Source organism: Labrus mixtus, chromosome 10 (genome assembly GCF_963584025.1).
Source record: "Labrus mixtus chromosome 10, fLabMix1.1, whole genome shotgun sequence".
Classification (NCBI taxonomy): Eukaryota; Metazoa; Chordata; class Actinopteri; order Labriformes; family Labridae; genus Labrus; species Labrus mixtus.
Window position 1 is genome coordinate 14907579 of NC_083621.1, and position 23153 is coordinate 14930731.

General features: G+C 39.0%; 1 protein-coding gene across 1 annotated transcript in view; it reads left to right on the forward strand.

Moving 5' to 3' along the window:
• The first annotated feature begins 4229 nt into the window (after positions 1 to 4229).
• Positions 4230 to 23153, forward strand: part of glra4a (glycine receptor, alpha 4a) — a 47069-nt gene continuing 28145 nt past the window's right edge. Inside the window, exon 1 of the mRNA XM_061048522.1 lies at positions 4230 to 4576. Within this exon, the coding sequence (XP_060904505.1) occupies positions 4509 to 4576 (68 nt within the window). The 5' untranslated portion in view covers positions 4230 to 4508. The remainder of the gene's footprint in view (positions 4577 to 23153) is intronic.

Here is a 23153-nt window from a genome sequence, read left to right on the forward strand (position 1 = left end):
ACCTCTTTAGGCCGTAAACAGCATGGACGGCTGCACAAAGCTGTTAGTATTCACCCACACCAACAGCCATGCAGAATCTTATTTACTCTGCAGCTGAGGATAAGGAAGAGGTCTCGGCGACAAACAGCCAACGTTAGCCACAGGTCAACTCCCCAGGGGAGGGCTCCAGTCTGGGATTTTGTGCCAGGCTGATCAGCCATTTCTCAGGGACTGAGGGAGTGAAAAACAACCTCTGAGTTGTTCAGCTTAGGCAGCTAAAGCCACTTTCACAGCAAATGTAAGAATGCTGGACACAATGACAACACAATGGATAACTGATAGTTAGAGAATTACACAGAATTGTTCAAAAATGTTCACTCTTCTGTTACACGGTTTCCTGTCTGAATCACAGTCTAAGGAGTTCGTTCTCCACAGTCTACTGCTGAGGAAACAAGCAGATCATGTCATCTAAAGCAGTGTCTCCTTATGTTCCCGTGTGAAAAGGTCAAGTTTGGTATGCGTCCATGAATAAAACAGAAGCATGGCTCTTGGTTATATTAGGGAAGTGTTGGTCAAAGAGCACTTTGCATGCAGTAGCAAAGGTGGAAGCGAGTAGACCAGACTGATCACCACACCTGAAACCTGACCTTTCATATAGGCAGGCAATGCATTCAACGAGAAGCTGAGATCTGTTCAGGGTTAGAGGTTACTGAGCGTCAGACATGATGAAATGGTTGACATTATCAGCTTTCACTTCTGATACTTAAGTTGCTCATCATTTGCATTTTGCAGAGTTGTATGCTTTCATGCTGCAACTTAAAAAATACTTGATCTTTCAAACAAAAAATAATAATTTAATAATAATGCATTTATGACGGTGGGTTGTCCTCAAGTGACCTTTGAAGATTTTAGATGTTGTTCTTCTTGATATTTCTTATCATGATTTTTTCATATACACATTCAATCCTTTATTCTATTTCAACTTGAACATTTACCAGGAAACATGAAAAAGTCAATAGTAATAAAATGTTAGACACAACACATCCTGAGATTGCAGAAAAACAAATTCCAACACAGTTTGCACATTTGTCTTGTGGGTAACAATTATAAGCACAAGTGAAACGTAAAACAGCTGCAGTTCTGTGAGATTTAGGTACAAATATTTTTTTGTGAAGTTCCCAAAAAAGATTGTTTTTCCCGGTAAAGTTCATGGTACCTAAACTAAAAAAGGAGGAACAGAAGTCATTACCCAAAGCATCCCACTTAATTGCTCTTCACATGTCTCCTGACTTCCTCCTACTACATATGTTACGATCTTTATAACTTTGATTTCTACTGCAAGTGTCACTGCCTTTTTGTTTATCAGGGTTATTCCACCATAGATAACAGACTACTCAGCAGAGATGTATAGGGCTCTGCTATCACATATTTGGCCCAGTTGACAACAGATAATGACAATTTTATTTAGGTGAAAATACAGAAATTGGCTGTACAGACAGACTAAAGTTGCTTAAATGTTACTTTTTTGGCCAGATCTCAACTACTCAATGTGTCTTATGACATTAAGATTAATCTACAGAGAAACTGCTTCATTTTATGAAAACTCAGTAGGCAGAGATGGTTTGTTGTTGAGAACCTTTAAGCCTAAAATGTCAGCACTCATGTAAGCGCTCCACTGCAAGCCAGCTGTCTAGGAGAGCAGTAACTGCCAACAACTCAGGCCCTCAGGTTTTCATTTACTCTGTTTCTACACCATCACTTCCACATCTTCTCACCCCACCTCCACTTTCCTCACCCTTTGCTAGACTACAGAGCTGGTCTCTCAGGTTTCTGCTGCTGGCAGAAAATAAATAAAAATGCATGACGGTAGGGAAGATGCAGAAGGTTACCACAGTGTCAGAGTACACTTTTGGCATTTCAGCAATGAGAAACTAAGGGAGACAGCTGTTTCAATAAGTATAACGTTTCAGATGTCTTGACTTCTACTACAGTGATGAAAGTCAGCCAGCTAGCTAGTAGAGCCAAACACGGAAGCTTGCATTTTGAACGGTATTAATAACAAGCTCTTTTTAAATAAATTATATAATTGAAAAGCCAGAGAGGCTCATGGTTTTTCATCCCTGGATAAGAAGAAGAGAAAAAGCAATGCATCTTTAATGCCCATGCTTCAGTGAAGGAGGAACAAGGAGATTGAGTAATTGCATAAGAGTAAAGGTTAATCTGCTGTGTTTTCCCACATGAAGAGTACAGAAAAGAGTGACACCTCTGCCTGCTTAGGAAACACTCGATCTGCTGGGTGGAACCTATTCAGGAAGACGAATGAGTGTAACAGAAGCAATTTGATGTGCAGACCTGCGAGTGATGTGTCACTGCCCTGTGATCTCTAATATACAGAGACTTTAATAGGTTCTGAAAGTGTGGATACACATACACTGATCTATAACCACAGTCACTGGTAGATATCTGACTGACAGAGATTTATTCTCTGATAGAAGAGATAGAACCCATTGCCGCTAGTACAGAGTAATGGAAACTGACCTACCAGTGCTTTGACAAACTAGTGGAATCCTTAAATATGTTAAAGTTAAAGTTATGAAATTGTAAATGATTGTCTTTAATGATAGATAACTATTTGCAATTTACTGGGAGGTCAAGCCTTTTTCCTGATCCAAATAAAACTTTATTCAGTGCACATATTTGGGAGGTGGATTAGTTGGTGACTTAAGTGCCGGAGACAAGAATTTGCAAAGGATGTCAGACCTATAAATAACATTTTTTATTGGTTTTAAGAATTAAATATAGCCTACATTAATTAAATGAATTGAACAAATGCACAGGTTTCACAAATACAACAGTAAGTGTTTGTGTTGGGATTCAGATATTGACATTAATTTAAGTTCCCTGAAGAGAGGGTGGGGTTTAAAGAACAATCCAACGGTTAACAGATGCTACAGCACTTTGTAGAGTTGAAGGGAACCACAAACCTGGGTGATAATGATCTGTTTTTGTCTCTATGAGTGACTGCTTACCAATATCTAGTCACTTCAAGCTGAAGTCCAGGGTATTCTTGAACATCTATTTTAACACATCTTTCTTATGTACCAAAATGCTCAGAAATCTCTTTGAGTGCTATGACATGGGTATGCCGCCATGGGAAATGTTTTGCTTTCAAGTCCTTCGTCGTGAGATAGCCTACCGCTACTTTCTGACGTTAGCATTTATGCAACACGACTAACAAGCTAGAAGGTAACGTAACGCAGAAAGTGTTATGGTATAGCCTGATATATAAATGGCTTTTTTGCGCAAACATTTAAAAATGATTACGAAGCAGTCTAGTTCCAGTGGTTCTCAACTGGTGTGTCGGTCGGTTCATTTCTTTGTTCTTTCCTGCTTTTAACCATCTGAGGTCCAAACTAAACAATTTTTTGTTTGAATAAATCTGATTGATTAAAAAAAAATATCAGAAATGTGGGACCCTGTTCTTCATGAAGGAGTCAGTGATGGGTCCTGAGGCTCGATCAGTTGAGAAACACTGGTCTCGTCTTTATTACGAAAACATATTTAGCCTAACCTTCCCTCCATCAAATGAAGGTTCATTGCCCTTATCTGAAATGCTTGCTTATACACATCACTTATCTGTCAGAAAACTTCCACTCACAAGAATCAGAACAGCTGACCTCAAGTTAGGGGGCTTGGAATGCACTCTTTTTCATCACTAAGGAAAACACAATCCTATTTGAAGGCTGTTAAACAAAAACTGAGAATTTGGATACACACGTCAGTAGGTTAATATTTAGCCAACTGACTTGTGTGTATCCAATCATAAAAACTAACACACTGGAGAATGATTAGCCTATGCACCCCTAGACACATTAAAGTGGCCTAATCATCTTCACAAAGACGTCATCCTCCGACGCTTTCTCCTCCCAGTCCTATCTAAAAAGACATCTTTACTAGTGTGTCACTACAGATTGGTCATCAACGGAATATAGTCAACGATGCAATTTAACTCATCAGTGCAGCTAAAACTCCCTCCATCCTAATTAGGCCTAATTACACATGAAGAAACGATCAAAACAAAAGCTACTGCTGCTTTAAATCCTAACCTCTATCAGTTTTTAGAGCGAGGGAGGATTATAAACGAGAAAAAAATTACTCCAGCAGGCGAAATCAAACTGTCTCAAGGAAAGGAAAAAACACTGAAACGCTATCCGACACTCCCCTTCACAACAAGCGCCAACCAGCACTTTGAGTGACTGACCGACCAGTGGAGTCCAGCCGCCTGAAGCAGAGCGCCTGCTGTTTGGATGTGTGCAGCCCCCTGGACTTGGTGGGAGGGGGAGAAGTTTCCCCAAAGACGCGCTTGGATCGCTGTGTGTGCGCGCGTGTGTGTGTGTGTGTGAGAGAGAGATGATGCCTTCCTCCTCCAGCCCAGTCTCACAAGCTGCTCAGTGGATTTGCTGATTTCCCGAATTTATTTTTTTCTCTAACTTATTCCACGGGATTGAGGAGAGATTTTGAGCCAGAGGATGCTCCCACAGGTCATTCGGATTCTGTATGTCTTGTCTTTCTGCTTTTTCCAAGGAGGCTTTATCAGGTGAGGCGTAAAAACATTATATTGTCAATGTCTTTGTGTTCGTGCGACTTTATTTCTCTCATCAGTTGCTTAAAATTAACTTTTTGGCCATTAAGGACTAATAACGTCATCATTGAATATACTTTTACGCAGCCCTCCATCGTTTTCCATCGTCTCTATTGTTGAGGTGGAGTTACACTAAAGATTACCTTCAAGAAACTATCCATTTATCTTGTGTTGCTGCGTTTTAATGGGCTAAAACTTAACTCAACGAGGAAAAAAAGCTTCATATTTAGCCTGCAAGCGAGCGCAACCCGAGCGACGCGGGCATGATTTCACCAAGAATAATCCAAAATTTTACGCACAGACAAATCCGGAATCTCTGGTTACCAACCGTGAAATTCATGGTCGCAATTTGTTAATTGGCTGACAATGTAACTTCGGTTAAAATTCCTGTGCAAAACTGGGGGATCTAACAGATCTAACCGTGTTGTTTTAGTGCGCACAGGGAAAAAAAACCTGCCCTGGTTGCAAACTACCTGTGGAATTCACTCCCTTCTTGAAGAATTTATTCGAATATATCAAAGCCTAAAATTAAGGCTCTGGTTCAAAATACCACATTCATGAGGTGATTAATTACAGTAGCAACAATATTTGAAGAAAGAGCTCATCGGGAAACATCTCAGTCTTTGTTTCCTTACATGAACAGGAAAAAAAAAAAATATGCATGCTCACTTGGAATTCTGTATTTCTGATGTTTCTGGAAAGAAGTGTTTGGCAGGTGTTCAGAGAGGCAACATTAAAGTCAGAAAAGGGGGATAGAGCTCCAGTCAGAGTGTGTTTAGTGTATCTGGGGACAAGCAAAACTAACACACCTCCCTCCATCCTTCTGTCCTCCCCTTCTTTCTTTTTCTCTCAGACTAGCAGCCAAGCCTACTTTTATCTCTTCCTTCCTCCCCTATCTCGCTCTCCTTCTTGGTGGCACAAACTTTCATTTGCAGTGAACACTTTCCTTATTTCATGCCCTGCCACCCTCAGGTGTGAGCGGGAGGGAATTAGGATCTACATAATCCAGGAGCAGAACAGAACTGTGACTCCGTGAACCCAGGGGCAAGGGTAGCAGCTCTTAGCCTGAAGAGCAGTCAACTGACAGCTCCTCCTCTGAGAAATTATATGCTCTCCTGCCAGCCTTATCTGCTCCGTGTAGGGAGGGCTGTAAGGGAAAATGAAGGGAGTAAAGAGGGCAGGTGTAAAAAGACAGAGTCTGATGAAGGTCTGGGGGAGAGATGGAGGGTTGAAATGGAGGAAGAGGAGCAAACAAAATGAGAACAAGGAAATGTAGATGGTGATTCATTTAGCTGGAGGCAGCGGGTAGATTAGTAAAGTGGAGAAAAGATGGAGAGAAATGGTTCACATAGGAAAGAGGAGATGAGATGGGGGAGAGAGAGAGAGTGGGTTGAGAGACGGAAAGTATTGTCAGAGATTTAAAAAGGAGATTGTCATGTAGAGTAGTGCTCAAGCTGGACTGACGAGATAGGTTTCCAATCGGATAGTCTTCCACAAGAGGAAATGAAAAAGAGGAAAGAAAGGTATAAATAATAAAGTTAATATCACAGACTGAGATGGTGTCAGTTGAGGGTTTGGGTGTGTGAAAGAAACCGTGGTGTGTTTTGTGTTATTCCACTTGAATTTCAACAGGAAAGGAAACCCACAATCGGATTCTTGAACCTTTTCTCCCACCAAGTTTGGTTGAATGCTGAATGATGTTTTTTTCTCAGCAGGATTCAACAAAGGAACTTTTAAGAATGTAACCTGAGATAAATATTTTGAGCATTTGCACACGCAGAGTGGTAATTTTCCGGCCTAAGTAATCACAGATTGGCTTTCACTGTTTCTGCCTGAACAGTTGTCTGCAACATTCAGTTTACCATTGTTTGCAGTTGCTTGAAATTTGGCTCAAAAGGTGGTAGCATTCTCTATTAATGTTGTTGGGCTAGTTCTTCTTTATACAAAGATTCATGAAAAACAGCTTCTGATATTGTGATTTTTTTTCTCCCAATAACCAATCCAATTCTTACCATAATAGTTTTAATCTTGTATTAAGTTTTGATCAAGGTCAATAGAGGGCTATATGGTGACGTCAAAAGGTGCAGTGCCCATTGCATAATATAGTACGCACTTAGGTGATTTTTTCAACAACATACAGGCATTGTCCAGACTGTGCTTGAAGTCATACTATACCCGCACATGTCGTATTCTGCTTCTGGTTAGTGATTGCCTGATATAGAACAACCTCACAACAAACAATGCATTCATTTACCACAGAGCCAGTTGGCTTGTTTATCTGCTAAACTTTGACTGTTGCCAAAGGAGCTTTATACCTCTGTTACACCTGTGCTTTTCTACTCCGATATCAGTCACAGTAACAGCTGTGAAAAACACAACACATACACATTTACAGCAGAAGTTCTTCAATGTGCCATCCAAGACGTTTGACAGAGTAAAAGTAAAAAACCTCCTGGAGGATTTAAGTAGACATATGTAGAAGCATTCAATGCCAGCTTCCCTTCACAAGATGTCAGTTTTTATAGGAATCATTCTGACAAATGTTGTCTCAAAATGTATTGCGGTATAGCTCGATCAGCAACAGTTGAAGTTTTTAGCATTTTGTTAAGTACTTTAAAGACATTCGGCGCATCTCATAGTTAAATCAGAGTTACAAGCTCCACCATCTGGTGTGGAGTATCATTAACCAGCAGAACTCATGTTGTGCTGCATGTGTTCACAGTGAGGTCTTAAACAGCAGTTAGATCCACTTTCAGTTCACAAAACTTTACATTCTGTGCACTAGATTGCGAGACGTTGTAATCAAAAACTGATTCCAACGGTATATATAGACATCACAACAATGGACACGCAAATTGTGCTAATGTACCCACACCCTCTGGTCATTGGATGTGTCTGTACATCAGCAAATTGAGAGTGAAGCTTAGTGAAGGGCACAGAATGGTACCAAGGATTCCCGCTGTCCTTGCCTCCGGTCACTGAGAGATCATGAGTCAGATGTGGAAATATCAGAGAGTATCATCTGATGGAGCTGGGCCATCATGGGCCTGGTTATTAGGTGTCAGTTTGATAGAGGGTGAGTGTGTTTGTGAGAGACAGATTTGGAAGAGGCCCGGGGCTTCATCTTATGATTATATATTTAATTAATTACAGTCTTTATAAAGTATGTTGCAGCAAAATTATTGAAATAAATGATTGATTGAAATGAAACTTAAGACGTAAGATGATCACTAGATGCTCGAATCTAGTCCAGGATATAACAAGCATTGCAAAACAAGTTATTTTCTTCTATACTGAAATTATTCTGCCTATTTTTGCGGCGATATATTCTGTTTGTCATTTTAGTTTAAAATATGTGGTACTGTTTTTGTGGTAATATGCTTCCACTACACTCTTATAAAGCAGATGTTTGGTGGCAGATAAGCTAAATCCTCATGGATGTCCAATTATGATGATGATGACAGCAAGACACTTCTAGTGTTACAGCAGTTTTGTTTAGCAACAGAAGAGTCTTCGGCTAAATAAATGATCATTTTTGTCATAAACGTCAAACTCTTGAATCGGGGAACAAAGGTTCTCCCAAGTTCTCCAGTTTGCACCAATCTCCAAAAATATGTTTTTAAGGCTGGGAGCTCATTATTTTCAGTTTTGGATCTAGTTTCAAATAAACTGTGTTGAGCAGTGTCTCCCCTTGCAGCAGGCGGCTTAACAACTTTTACAGAAACAATTTCAATGAAAGTTTGTAAAAGTGTGAATAATGAGCCCTCATAATATGGCCCAAAGCAACTGCCTACTGTAAGTATTATACCATGCATTGAATCAGCATAGTATCTCAGAACATAGCTGTAACTTTTCTTCTAGGTCACAGAGTAAGTGGTTTTCCAGCCACTCCACTGTTTAGAAAGTGCAATTGGTGTGCTAGGGATGAAAAGTTTGAAATTGGGTCTTGTTGGTGTGAAGACGAGTTGGTGAACATATTTGTACCAAAGATGTCTCTCAAGACAACTGCCCTTGAGCGGAGTTTAATGTTCTATCTATTTACACTAATTTCTCACTCTAAGCACTGGTGGAACCATGTTTCTGAGTTAGATTTTGAACAGATTTTTTTCTCAACTGCTCACAATAAACTATTATCCAAAGAACCATCCATTATCAACACCTCTTATCCCATTCAGGGTTGTGAGGAGATGGAACTGATTCCAGCTGTCATTGGGCGAGAGGCAGGGCACACCAGGTAGCCACCAGGGCTGACATAGAGAGACAGACAAGAAGCCACACTCACACCTACTGGTGGTTTAGAGTCAATTAACCCCCTCATGCACGGAGAGAACATGTGAACTCCACACAGAAAGGCACCGGCGTGGTGATTCAACTGTGCAGTCAATCAAAGAACCAAATGTTTAAAACCTGAAGTATGCTTATTGGTCAGGGAGCGTATCAATATTCTTTGGGTTCTATGTTCTCATATGTTCCTCTGTCAGTTATCTAGGGCCAGTAGGTTGCAATCATCCATGAAGCCTACAAAAGTTAAACATAATTTTCTGTGTGGCATGCTGTTTCCACACAATGACTTAAAGCTCATGAACACAGTGAATTAAAAAGTCCTAGTGACTATTTTACTACTGTCAATTTTGTGATTGGCATAAAAGTTGTTCATCAATGGCTTACGCTGCTGGACATGCAAAGTATTGTAATGTATCAAGAAATATATCGGCTTTGTAAGAAAAATGGTTCAGAGACGACTAAACTCTAACTTCAAGTGTTTCATTTAAAACGCTTGTTTAAAAAACTTTCAACTGCAATGAGAGCCTCTTGTTAAGACAAAAGAAAAATGCTGTTTCCGCAAGAACCACTCTGGTTAGAAGTAAACACAATTTAGCCAGTCCAAACTTCAAAAGCTCAGTTGTTGGGCGAAGACACAGTCTTTCTGTGATAGCTTTTAATTAAATTCTGATGGTTGCCCAGTCCCAGATGGAGTAGAAGTATCTGCAACAGCAGCGTAATATCTGGAGGCTAGTAAACAGTGGAGGAGAGGAAAGCAAACATTTTGTACTTTAATTTAAACGTTTCTTATCCCACAAGGAGTTGAAAATGTGGTCTTTTCCTTACAAAAAAAATGTGCATGCAAAGTTGAGAATCAAAGAATTGGACCTCTTCCTTAAAAAAAAAACTGAAAAGCTTTGAATCCCCTCGTAGGGTTTCATCAGTTAATTTGTTTTGTACATAGCAGAGCAGTGGGAAAACATTATCAACCGACTGAGTCACAGAGATTTCACCAATGCTTAGACTGTCACAGACAGTTTGGAGTTTTCTGATCCTTACCATAAACCCAGGAAATCCCCACACACTGGGTTATTACACAGACTGGAGCTGTGAGGAGTGCTGACAGAAAGGAAGCGTGAAAAGAGGACAGATGGGATGATTACGTGAGTTAATGACTAAAAAATGAGGCCCAAGCTGGAGACAATAGTGAAACAGACGGTTAGCTCTACACAGCCAGAACCACAGTGAACACTTAGTGTACTTATCAATGAAATATGAAGTCTCCAGATACAAAGAATATTCATCTAAAAGACAAACAAAAGGTTTATATGTTTTTGCTGGAGAGATCTGAGTTCCATGGAGAATATGTGGAATATTAAATTTTTAGCTTGTCACAAAAAAGAAAAACCTTCAAAACAAGTCATAATTTATTCTGCTCTTTCTCAGAGGGATGTCTGGAGTTTTTTCTTTACAGCTGGTTTATTTTTGCATTGTAATCGTCTCAGCAGCTGGAAAAAGGCCCTGAAACCCCTACTGGTAGCAAAATTAAGGTTGGGCTCAGACATCAGAAGTTTTGGACTATCCATATGGGATTCAGCCCTCAGAAAACTTTAGAAGTCTGGTCTGAGACCTTGTTTAGTACCAATGTTCTGCCTAGATTGTCAGGCTGTAGATATCAAGTCTTCAACCTGCCGAATGAGTTGCTCACACCGGTGTTAATTTTATAACTCAGGATTTAAGTTGTAGATGTTTTTAATCTCGAAAACAAGCCAGCTGCCGTGAACAGAGGCACCTGCCATAACCGCACGTGAAGTCACCTCACCCCACCGTGCTTTTGAGCCACCCTCGATCACCATTGTGGAAATCCCTTCACTGGGACAGCTCTAGAGATGAAAATAGCCAATAAGAGAGCCATGGAGATGAAGTTGCTGTCAATGATTCCAAGCACTTGTAAACTTTCTAGCCCTTAGGCTAACATGTATTATCTCAGCTCTGTTTGTCTAAAATAGACAATCTGCATTTACCACTCCTCTTTAAACATTTCCCATCCCAACTATGAAGAGTTATCACAGCCTGTTGTAGTCAGTCTCCATTTTTTTCACATTTGTAACCAGTGAGAATATTCAAGATCATGAGAGGGGGTATTGGCAATTTGGGTTAGAGAGAGGGATATCTGTAAATATCTTTGTCATCAGCAATTTTGTATCAAAGGAGGAAGTTGAAGACAAAAGCATTCTTGGCCACACATTGTTAAATCCCTGTGAAGAAAGTAGCGTCTGCCACAGATCTGCCCATTGCTTCAGCAGGCTTTAGATTTGTGTTTGGATATATGGTGGCGGTGACAGCATACTGATGGTCTCTAGCATTAAGCCAGCACCTTCAGTGTTCAGCTGACACCTCGGGCTGAGAGATGTGACTGATGGTTTTCAATCACACTACCTTTCTCTGTTTTCTGAAATGTGCAAAACAACCTCTTCTACCACGTCAGGGCATAGTAATTTTCAGTAATAATCCAATTCTGGAGGATAAAAACAGCAATTAGAAGTGAAATATGCTGAAATATGTTTCTCTTATCAAGGTTAAAAGCTATAATCATAGACATCTTACAAAAATGTTATTTGTCATTCTTGAAGAGAAACAGTTGCCTCCTTATGGCTTTTTTCTCACCCTCACTAAACCATGTAATTGTGAGATGCCTCCGCTGCCTGCTGGAATCAAAACTACCAAGCTTCTGAATAATAAATGCATCACGAAGTGTAACTGATGAGCATCAGCACAGGGTAAACGTTTAATCTCTGCAGCCGTGTGAACGGCTAATGCTGTGCTGGGAGAGCAATAAAATGCAGCATTGTCCATGGGTTCATCCAGGGTTCCAGCAAAACCACCCAGGCATGCATTCACACAGGTTTGGATAAAGCATGTTTTTACGCTTCCTGCACATCACTCCCTTTCACACACATGCAGCAGCAGAAAAAGTCATACCACGGGTAAAAGCAAACTATGACTCATGGCTACAAATTGTAGCAAACTGAAAAGTGAGAATATTGAATCTAAGCTAAACTGAAGAAACAGGGCAAGGAGAGAGGTGGTGTAGGCCTTTATGTGGCGAGAAAAAAATCATTAATGCTGCTCTCATCAATATTCAATAACCATACACATGTTACAAACTGAACAGTTACCCTTTCAGCTCTGTAGGGAGCATGTTAGCATCGTTCAGCTTAATATGTTGGATTCATAGTCCAAAGGTTGTGCATATAGTTTAGTTTTGTATATTGTTTTTAGGTTTTGTAGCTATTGTAGGTTACTGTATCTGCTCTTACCAGCATTGTTTCCAAGTATATTCACTCTTGTGCGCCCACTGGATGCTATTTGTCCTGATTTAAACAAAACCTTGACTATCTGGTGACCATAGTGTAGCCATCAGTAGCTCAGAATGCATGTTTCTGCCTCCGGAGGTGTTGAGATTGAATATAATCCCTTGGCACTATTCTCAATGAATGCTAATGTTGCTCTGTGTCTCATTGACATGTGTATTAGTCATTATCACAAATATCAGCTTTAATGTGATACTGGTTATTGTATGTACAGTTCTGGTGGGCTTTCAACAAGTGGCCAGAAAACCCTCAGGTTTTTTTTAAATCTATCAAGGCAACATCTGGTCGGACTTAATTAAAGGAACATTGTGTTAATAGTTTGAACAAAGGGAAACAAACTTCATCACTGGGGTAAAGGTCCTATCCTTATTATAGGTGATTTAATAATACAAACTAATTTCCCTTTATTTTGTTGACATCAATAAAGGCTTGACTCATTCTGAGTATCAACTCCAAACTCCTGTGATGAACTTCCACTTTGTGTCAGTTTTGGCGCCCCCTGTGGACCAAGTGGCATCTCTTTTGATCCTGTCCTGTACATTTTTCAGTAGCATTTTTTCAGTTGAAAAATCGAGCTCCGATTTCTTTGCAATGGAAAACATAGATAAAGGCTGTTTTGACAGCTTGCTGTAATCACTTGATCTAACACCTTCCTTGCAGCAGTGATTACTAGCATTATAATTGACCATGTAGAATGAGTCATTCTTGATGCTGATGGTTTCGTTTGTCCTAATTGGGCATCAGCATTGATTTCAGACTTTTTTTTTATAACCAGCTTTAAACTCTTCCCAGGAGCCTTAACAAATTCAAATAATGTAATAAAATGATAGGTTAAATAATTAAATAACCAACACTGTCTGGTCAGTTTTGAAAATGTACGTTAATGTGCTCGGATAAACTGTATGTTTTTAAATCTATGAAGAAAGTCCCACACTAAAGATATTTACTGTTTTCATTCACAGCTTGTTTATTATCAATAGTGAGAACTAACAAACGTAAAAAATAAACCTTCCAGCACTGGCTTATCATATTTTGAGTCAAGAATGACTAAAACTGTTCCGACAACAAGAGGTTAGATCAAGCAGGTAGTCGAGTTGGAGCGCTGTACATTTGTGGGGTTTAGCTTCACCTCACTGGAGATTAGAAATCCACATTTCTGCCTCCAAAAAGATTTACTTTCACTCTTGTAGAAGGATAAAACCAATGTAGCATGCTTTGCTAGTCTCATCACTCTTCAGGTAACAAAATGTGTGACACTGTGGTAAGCTAATGCAATTATTTGAACCTCTCCACTCTTCTTCTCCGGCCCTGGCAGATTGAAATGGCCACTTATTGACTAAAGCAGCACTTTGGCTCAGAGGTTCACTGCTGTAGGTCATTATGTTCTCTGCAATTAGGAACATGAAGTGGGGGAACATTATGAAGCCCTCCATCATGTCATTATGTCTGCCTATATAGTCCATGCTGATTAAACTTCAGGGTTGGAAGGAAAGGTCTGGCATACAAAACCTGGCCTCCCAGTATATGGTTGAACAAAAAGAAACAATGGAGTCGAACTGAAGCTTGGCTCTGTAATTGAATCAAAATCACAGTAAATGAACCATTAAGAATGAATGTGCTGCAATTAATCAGTAATTACACAGTCTGGTAATTTATCAGACAAATTCTGCAGGCTAAAAGAAACGGTTATAGAACATATTCGACTTATTAATCATGAACTCAAAGAGATTTACCGGTACACCTCAACCAAAGCTACTGCCTTTCATCTTGGACGTTTTTAGAAGCTAGATTTGACCTGAATTGTCTGCGTCCAACAGTGAATGATTCAGGATAAACATTAGGCTTTTATGATGTTGCGTTTTTTTTGTTTTTGGTTGAATTGCATTGAATTCTGTGTGTTTGAGAAGTTTTAATTATTAGATTTGAAGTCTTATAACCTGGTGGAAAAAAAACTATTCTTGACTTTCAATTCATGTTTTGCATATTCATTAGATTTTATAGTACCAGCTGATGATTGAAGTTTACATATTGCGACTAACTGTTCTTAAAAAAAAAAAGAGCTTTAGGAAAAAATAACAAACCATATTAAAAGGAAGTTAAAATAGTGCTTGCTCAAATTTTGTTGCAGTTGTGGATTGCAATTTTTTGAGGCCCACTGAATAAAAACTCTTTTGCGAGGCTCATGTAAACACTGTGATCGTCTTCAGGGATGCCGTAGTAACATCCAGGTCTTTCATGAAAGGACACTGAGGCCTAGCTGCAGTAAAAATAAAAGCCCCAAACAACAAAGAAATGGCTCCTCTTCCTCCATTTTACTCCATCAGATCACACATGACCAGTGAAGCACAATTTGTCTGGTGGTAAAGAGTGCAGAGAGGGTCGTTGAGAGGGAGATTACATTTGTGTTTGTGAAAGAAACACATTGGCTTTAAGAGTGTCTCTCCTCTCCAGGGGCATGAAAGGGAATGAGTCCATTCCATGCAGGAATCTGTGTAATTCTGCTGCACACGGAATGAATTGGAGTCTGATGTTTGGGCACACAACTGTCACACTATAGAAAGAACCAAATTGCAAGCCAATAAACCTAATTCCAATTTAACACCAGTAAGGTACAATGATGGATATGGGTTTTGTATACATGGCAGAGTTGTTTTCTTGTCTCCAATAATCAGTTTCTGCAGAAATAGCTCCACAGCATACTATAGTTGTCCGTTATCTGACATGCAAAGTTTGCTGTTGTGGCCTGCAGGTGACTGTCTATTATACACAGTGCAAATGTGTTTCAAGGGTAAAACACAACAGATCATGTTCCTTCATAAATCTCTTACACTGTGACCTGTGGATCATGGGCAGACTTTCCTCCCCCACATTAGCCAGATGACTAGTTGTCCTTGACAGGTAAAGTGCAGTTTTAATGACATCATTGTGCAATTAGGAAAGAAAAAATAACCCCTGAAAGTAGCTGGACCATTCTTTATAAAGATAAAACAACAGTTGTGCTTTGAATTGTGTTTTGGGTTACATTGGTGCACAGCTTAATAGAGAGGAGGAATATGAAAGGATATCGGTTTGACTTGTAGTCTACCAGGAAGGTTTTCTTCATAATTGCCGTCTTGTGCTTAAAATTGAACTGTATTTGAGTGTAAAAGTAAAGGCTTTTTAGCTCCTTGCAGTCTTATTTTTGCACCAATTGTCATTAACGCAGGAAAAACCTTAGTGGATTCCTAGAACTGAGAACTACAAGTAATCCTCTTTTTGGAACTGTGGATGAACATAGTAAGTAATGCTAAACCAATTGAGGAATCCCGAAAAGATTAGGGATTCATTTCCGTCATTTAGCATGTTTTTTGGTGATCTGACCGTCTCTTTTACATTGACTTATTCTTGCTTTAGATCTTATTGCTCTTTTCTTTCACAGTAATGAACGCTTCCAACACATGAGCTAAAGTTTTTCGATAAATGGGACAAAAGCATACAGTCTTGTTGCACTGCTGTTTTAATTAGGAGATTGGAAAAGGGTACTAAGCATGTTTACACTCTTGTGCAAAATGTGAAGTTTCAGTCTGTGTGATGTAGGCTATACTTTGAGAGTATGTGAGTCCATTAGATCATATCCTGAGCCTTTAATTAACTCTTCAGCCTTTTCTTGATTCAATCAATGGCCTGACAGGCATTTGTCTCCTTCCCTGAAGGGACAGATTGACGTTAGCAGCAGGAATAATGTCAGTAGGCCAGGCTGACTATCATTATTGTATGAATCGACAGATACATGTTATTGGAACCAAATGTTGGTGATTATTAATTAAAACTAATGAGTGGAAATGAGGCAGGACAGTATAACATGGATACGATCATAACAAGTATTACATGTGATTTTAAAGATTTCTTAGCTATGTACTGACTGTAACATCTGTATTAAACTGTTTATTCCCCTGCCAATTAATTTTTTAGGGAACTATATGAGCTGCCAGACTGACCCCTCTCTGTTAACAATTTATGTTCGCTGTAATTAGAAAAACTGTAATGAAAACATTGTCCCAAAAGAAAAAACAAGCTCTCCTGCCACTGAGAAGATTGATGATTTTTTTTTATGGCAGCTTTCATGACTTGACTTTTCACCTCTTTGGGGGGATTTAGGGGTGTGTTTTGTTACCGCCACAGGAAAGAAATATAAAAGACACTAAAGCTAACTGCAAGCTTTTGAGTCATGTTCACAGTTAAATTCAATGAAAGCCTTTGTTGGCTCAAAGGCTGAAATGGTCATTTCAAGGTAATCCAGCTAATAATTCAAAGCTTAATGACGTCGGTTTTCGGAGTCACATTGACATTGGGTTTAAATTGAAGACGTCTCGGTCATGTTAAACGTGTCCTGACATTCAGACTAAACTTGAATGTCTGGCTCTGTGTTTTAAGACATGATTTTATGGTGTTTTTGTAGCTGGTGACTCACACTGTTAGTCATGCATGGCCATACTTTGTTCATGATTATCTCGGGCAACACAGAGCTTCCAAATCATCCATAACAGGGCCAGCCTCACATCTCTTTATCATGTTGAACAGACACTGTGCGAATCCGGAACCATTTTTTTCTCTCAATTTGGTGCTTGACCACCGAGACTCCCTGCATTTGTCTGAATGTCCCCACATGACGCCCACATTGTTTCCTGATATAGTGTGTCAAATCCTGGGGTTGTATTTGGTTGAGAAATGTTTCCCTTTAAATAAATGGGTGGCATTCTTGTCAAATATGAACAAGGAACCCGCTAGTGCATGCTTTTATTTGTCAATGTATTCACCCTTAATTCTAATGGGGCTTTGATTTGTATGTGTACTTTAGAATAAGATAATAGGTACAACTAAATATAAATTTCCCTTTAAAAGAAGACTTTAAAAAGAAAGCAGCCATTTCTTTTCAAAAACAGACTTAAACAGCAAGAAAGTAGAAACAAGGCTAATGCACTCATCGTATGTCTTTATTTACACCTGTCCTTGAAAATAAGTAACAGCTTCTACTTTGAAATGTCAGGGATGCATTTCAACTCAAGTAGTTGCAGCGTGTCTAACAAATTCCATTTTGAGACCACATTGCAACCTGAAATCAGTTTTTTTTGTAAATACAACCTTAAGATTGTTTAGTCTGTTGAATGTTTTACACAGCATGAGTAGTTGGAGCACATGGATAGCTCCTATTGAAACAGACTTTACAATGTGCCGTAAAAATTCAGAATTAAATTTAAACGCAATTTGCAAAAGCTGTTTATACTCCACATGACATCTCTCTTGAACATATTACCTGCAAATATATCGCTAAAACTGAGCGAGCACCTGTTTTATTATTTATGACTTTTCTTTAGTATATACCTCTTACATTTGGTCCCACAACTGCTAGGTAGGGGTCTTGAGGTAAAGATGTTCTGTCACTTAAGTTACCAAAGTCAAGAACTCTGCATTTAAACATCTTTAAGAGTATCGACCAGTCCAATGGGTACAGGGAGAATTGGGCTGAATAACAGCGGAGGATTAGGCCCTCCTTTTTTAGATATATACTGTCTGCATCTTTTTTGGGGTTCCCATCATAAAACAACATTTTCTGACAACTGCTTTTTTTCCCACTGCAGTAAAAATGTAGCGAGGCACTTTCCCCTCATTAGAAATTTATTTCCCCATGGATAGCAAATCACTTCTGTGATAGCACTTCTGTTTATTACAGCGAGCGTGTAGAAACTTCTTCAGCTGACTACTTTATATCCACACAAAGATAAAAAAAAATAAAACATAATATCATCATTTATTTCTACATAATAATAATGCAACTAAAACCATCAAAGAAGCTTGAGAAATTGCAGTAATTATCTCTACCTGTTAACATCACACAGTTTTTTAAATGTGCAAATGATTAGAAAGATTCCCATTCACATGAGATACTAATCTTTTTTTTTTCTTCTGTTTTTAGAACTGAAATTAATCAGTTAATCCTCAATCATTCTGAGACAGTGCCTAAAGTCAGTGTGGGGTGTTGCAATCGGAAACCAACATTTGGCATAGTAAATTCTTCTTGTACTGATTTCTTCCCATAAAATTTATCATTACAAGTACCTGAAGTTGACTGATATAATAATGGAATATATTATATGGGGATGTGGGTATCCTCAAGTGAAAATTATAAAGCTAAAAAGATCTTAACATATTGAAATACAGCCCTTCTTGCAGAATTCTCCACATACCAAAATAACTCCAAAATTCCTCTTACAGTGCAGGCAAAGTTCTGATCAGAGAGTAAGAGCTAACTTCTTTCTTTAGACATGGTGAAGTTTAAAAGGAGAGCATGATTAATCAGAAAATCCTTCAGACCCCACTTCATGGTGTCTTTATCCTGACGCTGTTGTTTGCATCCAGCAGCTTGATCAAGCGAAACAGGCCAGCAACTATGCCTAAAAATTCCTTAGTCCTCACTCTTGTATCCAAACTATGGGTCATTTAGAGTTCAGTAACTGTCTTTGTGTGCATTTGTGCGTGTATTTGTGGAGAAAAAAATGCTGTATGAATATACAGTATGCTTTTCTTCTCCAGGGCCAAAACCTGACTTCATTGTACAGATTGACAGCAAAACCCCTGTAGGTTTTTATTCTTTGGTTAAAGGCACAGATGGACCATAACTGGGACCAACAAACACTGACTCATCCACTGGCCTTTGGCTTTATCATGTCTCTTTTTTTATGCAGTATCTGCTATGTTGCTATGTTCCTTCAGGGCAAAAAGAGATGAGAAATGAACCTAACCTTCTCCCTAAGCAGCAGCCTTTAGCCATCAATAACCATTTTAAATAAGCTAGAAGAAAGTCAGAAGTGTGTAAGACAAACCAAGAGCTAATACCGTAATACAGAAGAGAATACACAAATTGTTAAGTTGCTAGAAGTAGTTAGCAAATGGCTAATAGAAGAAAAAGATAATGATTGCTTGAAATTACTTGCAGGTAGCATATGCTATCAGAGGATGTGATTTACACCATTAATGATGGGGGCTGACACCTCTATCCATATTTATATTGGTGCATGTTGCAAATGGAGGACATTAATCATCACAGTCAAGTAGACTATGGCGTCTAATTACATGTTCACTGTACACAGGCTGGTGTCTCCTCTGTAATAATCCAGCTGGAGTGATTTCCCAGTGGCATTTGAGACATAAGCAGGATGGGAGGGGTCGCGCTTCAGAGCCCAACATGTGGAAGTACACAGAGCTGGTGAAATTGTCATTATGCTTACACTGGAAATGTGCATGCACACATGCCGTAGTGCTTCAGCATGGCATATAATTACCATTCCAGTCTAGTGGCATCAGGAAATCCAATCTGACCTCTCTAATCACTGCATTTCATTACCTTGCCAACAGTAAATGGCAAGATGAGATGATAACAGGTACTAACATCTTGCTTTGGTCATGTTTCTCAAATCGCCTGCATGTGAACACAGCTGTTGGGTTTACAGATTGGTTTGTAACAACATCCTTAATTGGCATGCATGTTAACAAAACGGCCAAATATGTGGGAGTGGGTATCTGTGAGAATGCCAGTCTGAATATTGATCCAATACCTTTCTTTCCAAAGCACTATCCTAAACAGCAAGCAGCACTTTGCTCCCCACCATAGTGTTTTTATGGCTGCCAACGGTAACTCGGCTTTTGAGCAACACAGAAGTATTTTCCAGTTATTTATTATGTTATGATAGCCAACAACAAAGGCACTTGCTAAAAATAGACCATTAGACAGTGCTCGTTTTTTGCCGTTCTCCTTGAGTTGAGCTTAGCTATTTTTCTATGGTTTGCCATTCTTGAGCTGTTCAACAGAGGATAAATAACTAAAGGTCTCCTTCTACCCAAATACTTAATTGACCCTATAATAAAAAATGTAGAAACACCAATAAAGCAGCTTCACATTGAAAATTAGTAAAGTATCAGAAAAAGAAATGATAGTATTGAACATCTCTAGCTAAAAAAAACTTAATATGTTTCGATTGTGAAAAGAAAAATAGAGATGTATATTCATTTGCACAAATCTTGTTGCGATCCATTTTAGGTTTGATAAAAAAAGAACTAAAGGACAATTAAACAGGCACTTACATTGCCTGGAAACACAACAATACAAACCTAAAGCATATGTGGAGCCGACGATGGTATACAGATAAAGCCACTGTTCTCTCAAAGCCCTTAAGCACACACCAAAGCAATCTTTTTTCAGATAGTATAGTTCCTTTTCTCTATCAGAAATCAGGCTAGCTCTGTCTGTCAGAGACTGACAGGAGGCAATCTGTGGTGATAGCAGATCTTAGACGCTGAGAAGATGGCTGGAATACAAAAAGTCTCAGAGAGACATATGGAGGATGGGTAGGTCTGACAAAGCTCTTTGATTGATTCATCTCCCTTAAGAGAAAAGGTCAGTTCCTCAGGTTTATCAAAGAGATTCCCATTTAAACGACCACTGCTGGAGATCTTGTGTTTATTTGGTTTAGCTTTGGGGGGTGCTAGCAAGCGGTAAATGCATGACACTAGATACATATTTTCAACTTCTGTTGATGCTAATGGTAAGGTGGAAAAAGGGACTGCTTTAGATCAGTCTTCCTTGAATCATATGTGAATTAGGACTTAGGTCTAAGCTATGAATATACATTCAAAATGATTAGAGAGTAATTAAAAATACAATTAAAAAAGAGAGTAATAGAGTGAATCTTTAACAGGGACGAAAGGACTCAACCAGAATGGCACCTATCAAAAGCTAGCATTTGGTTTGCAAACCAAGTGTTAATCTGAGCTCTATGCTAGTATAACTTTTCACTTACAAAAAACCTGTTATTATCAAGAGTTTTTTTTTGCTTAGAGTGGTGCAGAAGTGATTAAAATTCATGAGGTTTCAAAAATAAACTCAGTTGCTTGTTGACAGGTTTTGATTTAAATAACGTGAACAAGTCTGCATACCACCATAAAGAGGTATTGATGATACCTGATCAAATTTAAATGTAAGGCTAAGAATACACTACAAATAAATCTGATAGCTCCTTTGTCTTTGTATGACATCTCCATGAAGTAATCTAAGGCAAAACACCTTCCAGTTTATTAGGACTCTCGTGGATCTTTTAGATATCAGCCAAGTGGAATCAAGTCCAAGTTTTGAATTAGCTCAACATTTTCTGTTATTTGAGCCTCTGTTGGACTTATCTGTTAGTTTTCACAAGCAGAGCATTTCCCTTAAATCAGTACTTGTCAAAGTTTGGGGGGCAAAGAGATATTACAAGGGGCAGTGGATCCCACCTAGGTGGGCGGTCCAGTTATATTTTCCGCCCATACGATTGCCATTTAAGACAAGTGAACTAGCAGGTAATCGATCTCCCTCACTCTGTACTCCTTGAATACATGTTGCAGGTCTGTATACTGCAGGTCTGTATACTGCAGGTCACCAGAGAGAGAGAGAGAAAGGAGAGATGTCCGCTATTAGGTCTATTTAAATGCATTTGTTGTAGAGCAACATATGTTGTACAAAACTTCAAATGCTGTTGTTTTCTTTTCTTATTGTGTAGCTGCCGATGTGACACTGCTCTTGGTTTGATGTGTCTTGATTAAAAGGAGGCTCATCTGGTGTGAAACAGAGTCGCAAGTAAAACTTTACAAAACGATAGTTTGGTTGTGTGGCAGGGAGGAGCCCCTGAAAGCTAAGTTAAGTAAAAAATAAGCTTCTTGAAAGTCAGTGCGCACGGATTTGCAATCTGAGGGCAAGGAATAGAAATATGTGCGTACGGTTTACAAATCTGGGTACTCAGGTCCTTAGGTCAGCAATTATTTCATTGCAGCATATCAGCGATCTCTGTTTCTGTCTAGACACTAGACAGAAACACTAGAACTCTCCAGTCCACATGTTTATTAAAGAATGGAGATGAATGCATTCATTATTGTTTGAACACGTTTTCTGATTAATACTACAAGACATGAAAAAGACACAAAAGGAGAAAGAGACTAGATCATAATCATGAAGTTGTGCAAAAAAGGCACAAAGTGGTGCATAAAAATTGACTAGAATGCAGGACTTTTGTCTTTTGTGTCTAATGTCTTTTGTCACTAGCGTTACTACTATTTTCTTTGCAGTGTCGTTAGCAGGAGGCTCGCTCCATGACTTTACTGAAAATTTAAAATTCTATTCCTCATAATACAAGGGTTAAGGCTAAATTGTAAGAATTTTCAGACACACTGAAAAAAATGAACGTCAGTGAGATAAAACGAGTAGGCTGATCAGTTAATTGTGTCTTGACAATTTGACAGCAGGAGTAGCAATTAGGAGTTACCGTTTTCTCCAGTTTTCTTCACACAGCCTTTAGAAACTCAGGAGATACAAGAGATAAATCACAATGAAAAGGATGTGACTGTATATTTCACAAAAAGGAGTGGTGAATCCCTAGACTAAAATGAACGAGAGTGCTGAAGATTAGTTAAGGCTGCATGGGAAAAGCCTGGGGTGGTAGTTGGAGTGCAGTGTTGTAGAAACGGGCCATCTTGAACATAAATCTGTCATCAAGCCCGAGCTCATTGCGCATGTGTCATTACTTTGATACAAGCCTAGAAACATAATTTTTTACCGGGTACTCCAGAGATGTTGCGCTTCAATCACACAAGTTTAAAGATTGCATTACAAATGAGTTAACAGCTTGGCACAGAGTTGCGATTTACTCTTGGTTAGCATAGATTAATCCAAATAATTTAACCCTGTGGTTTGCATTGAGGAAGCTAAATATACTTTGCAGAGGGCAGATTCTACCAACACAAATTACTTATTGCTGCGCTATTTTTGCTTCACAACAAAACAAAGGATCAACTATAATACTGAGGACACCAGAAATAGCTCAGTGATAGAG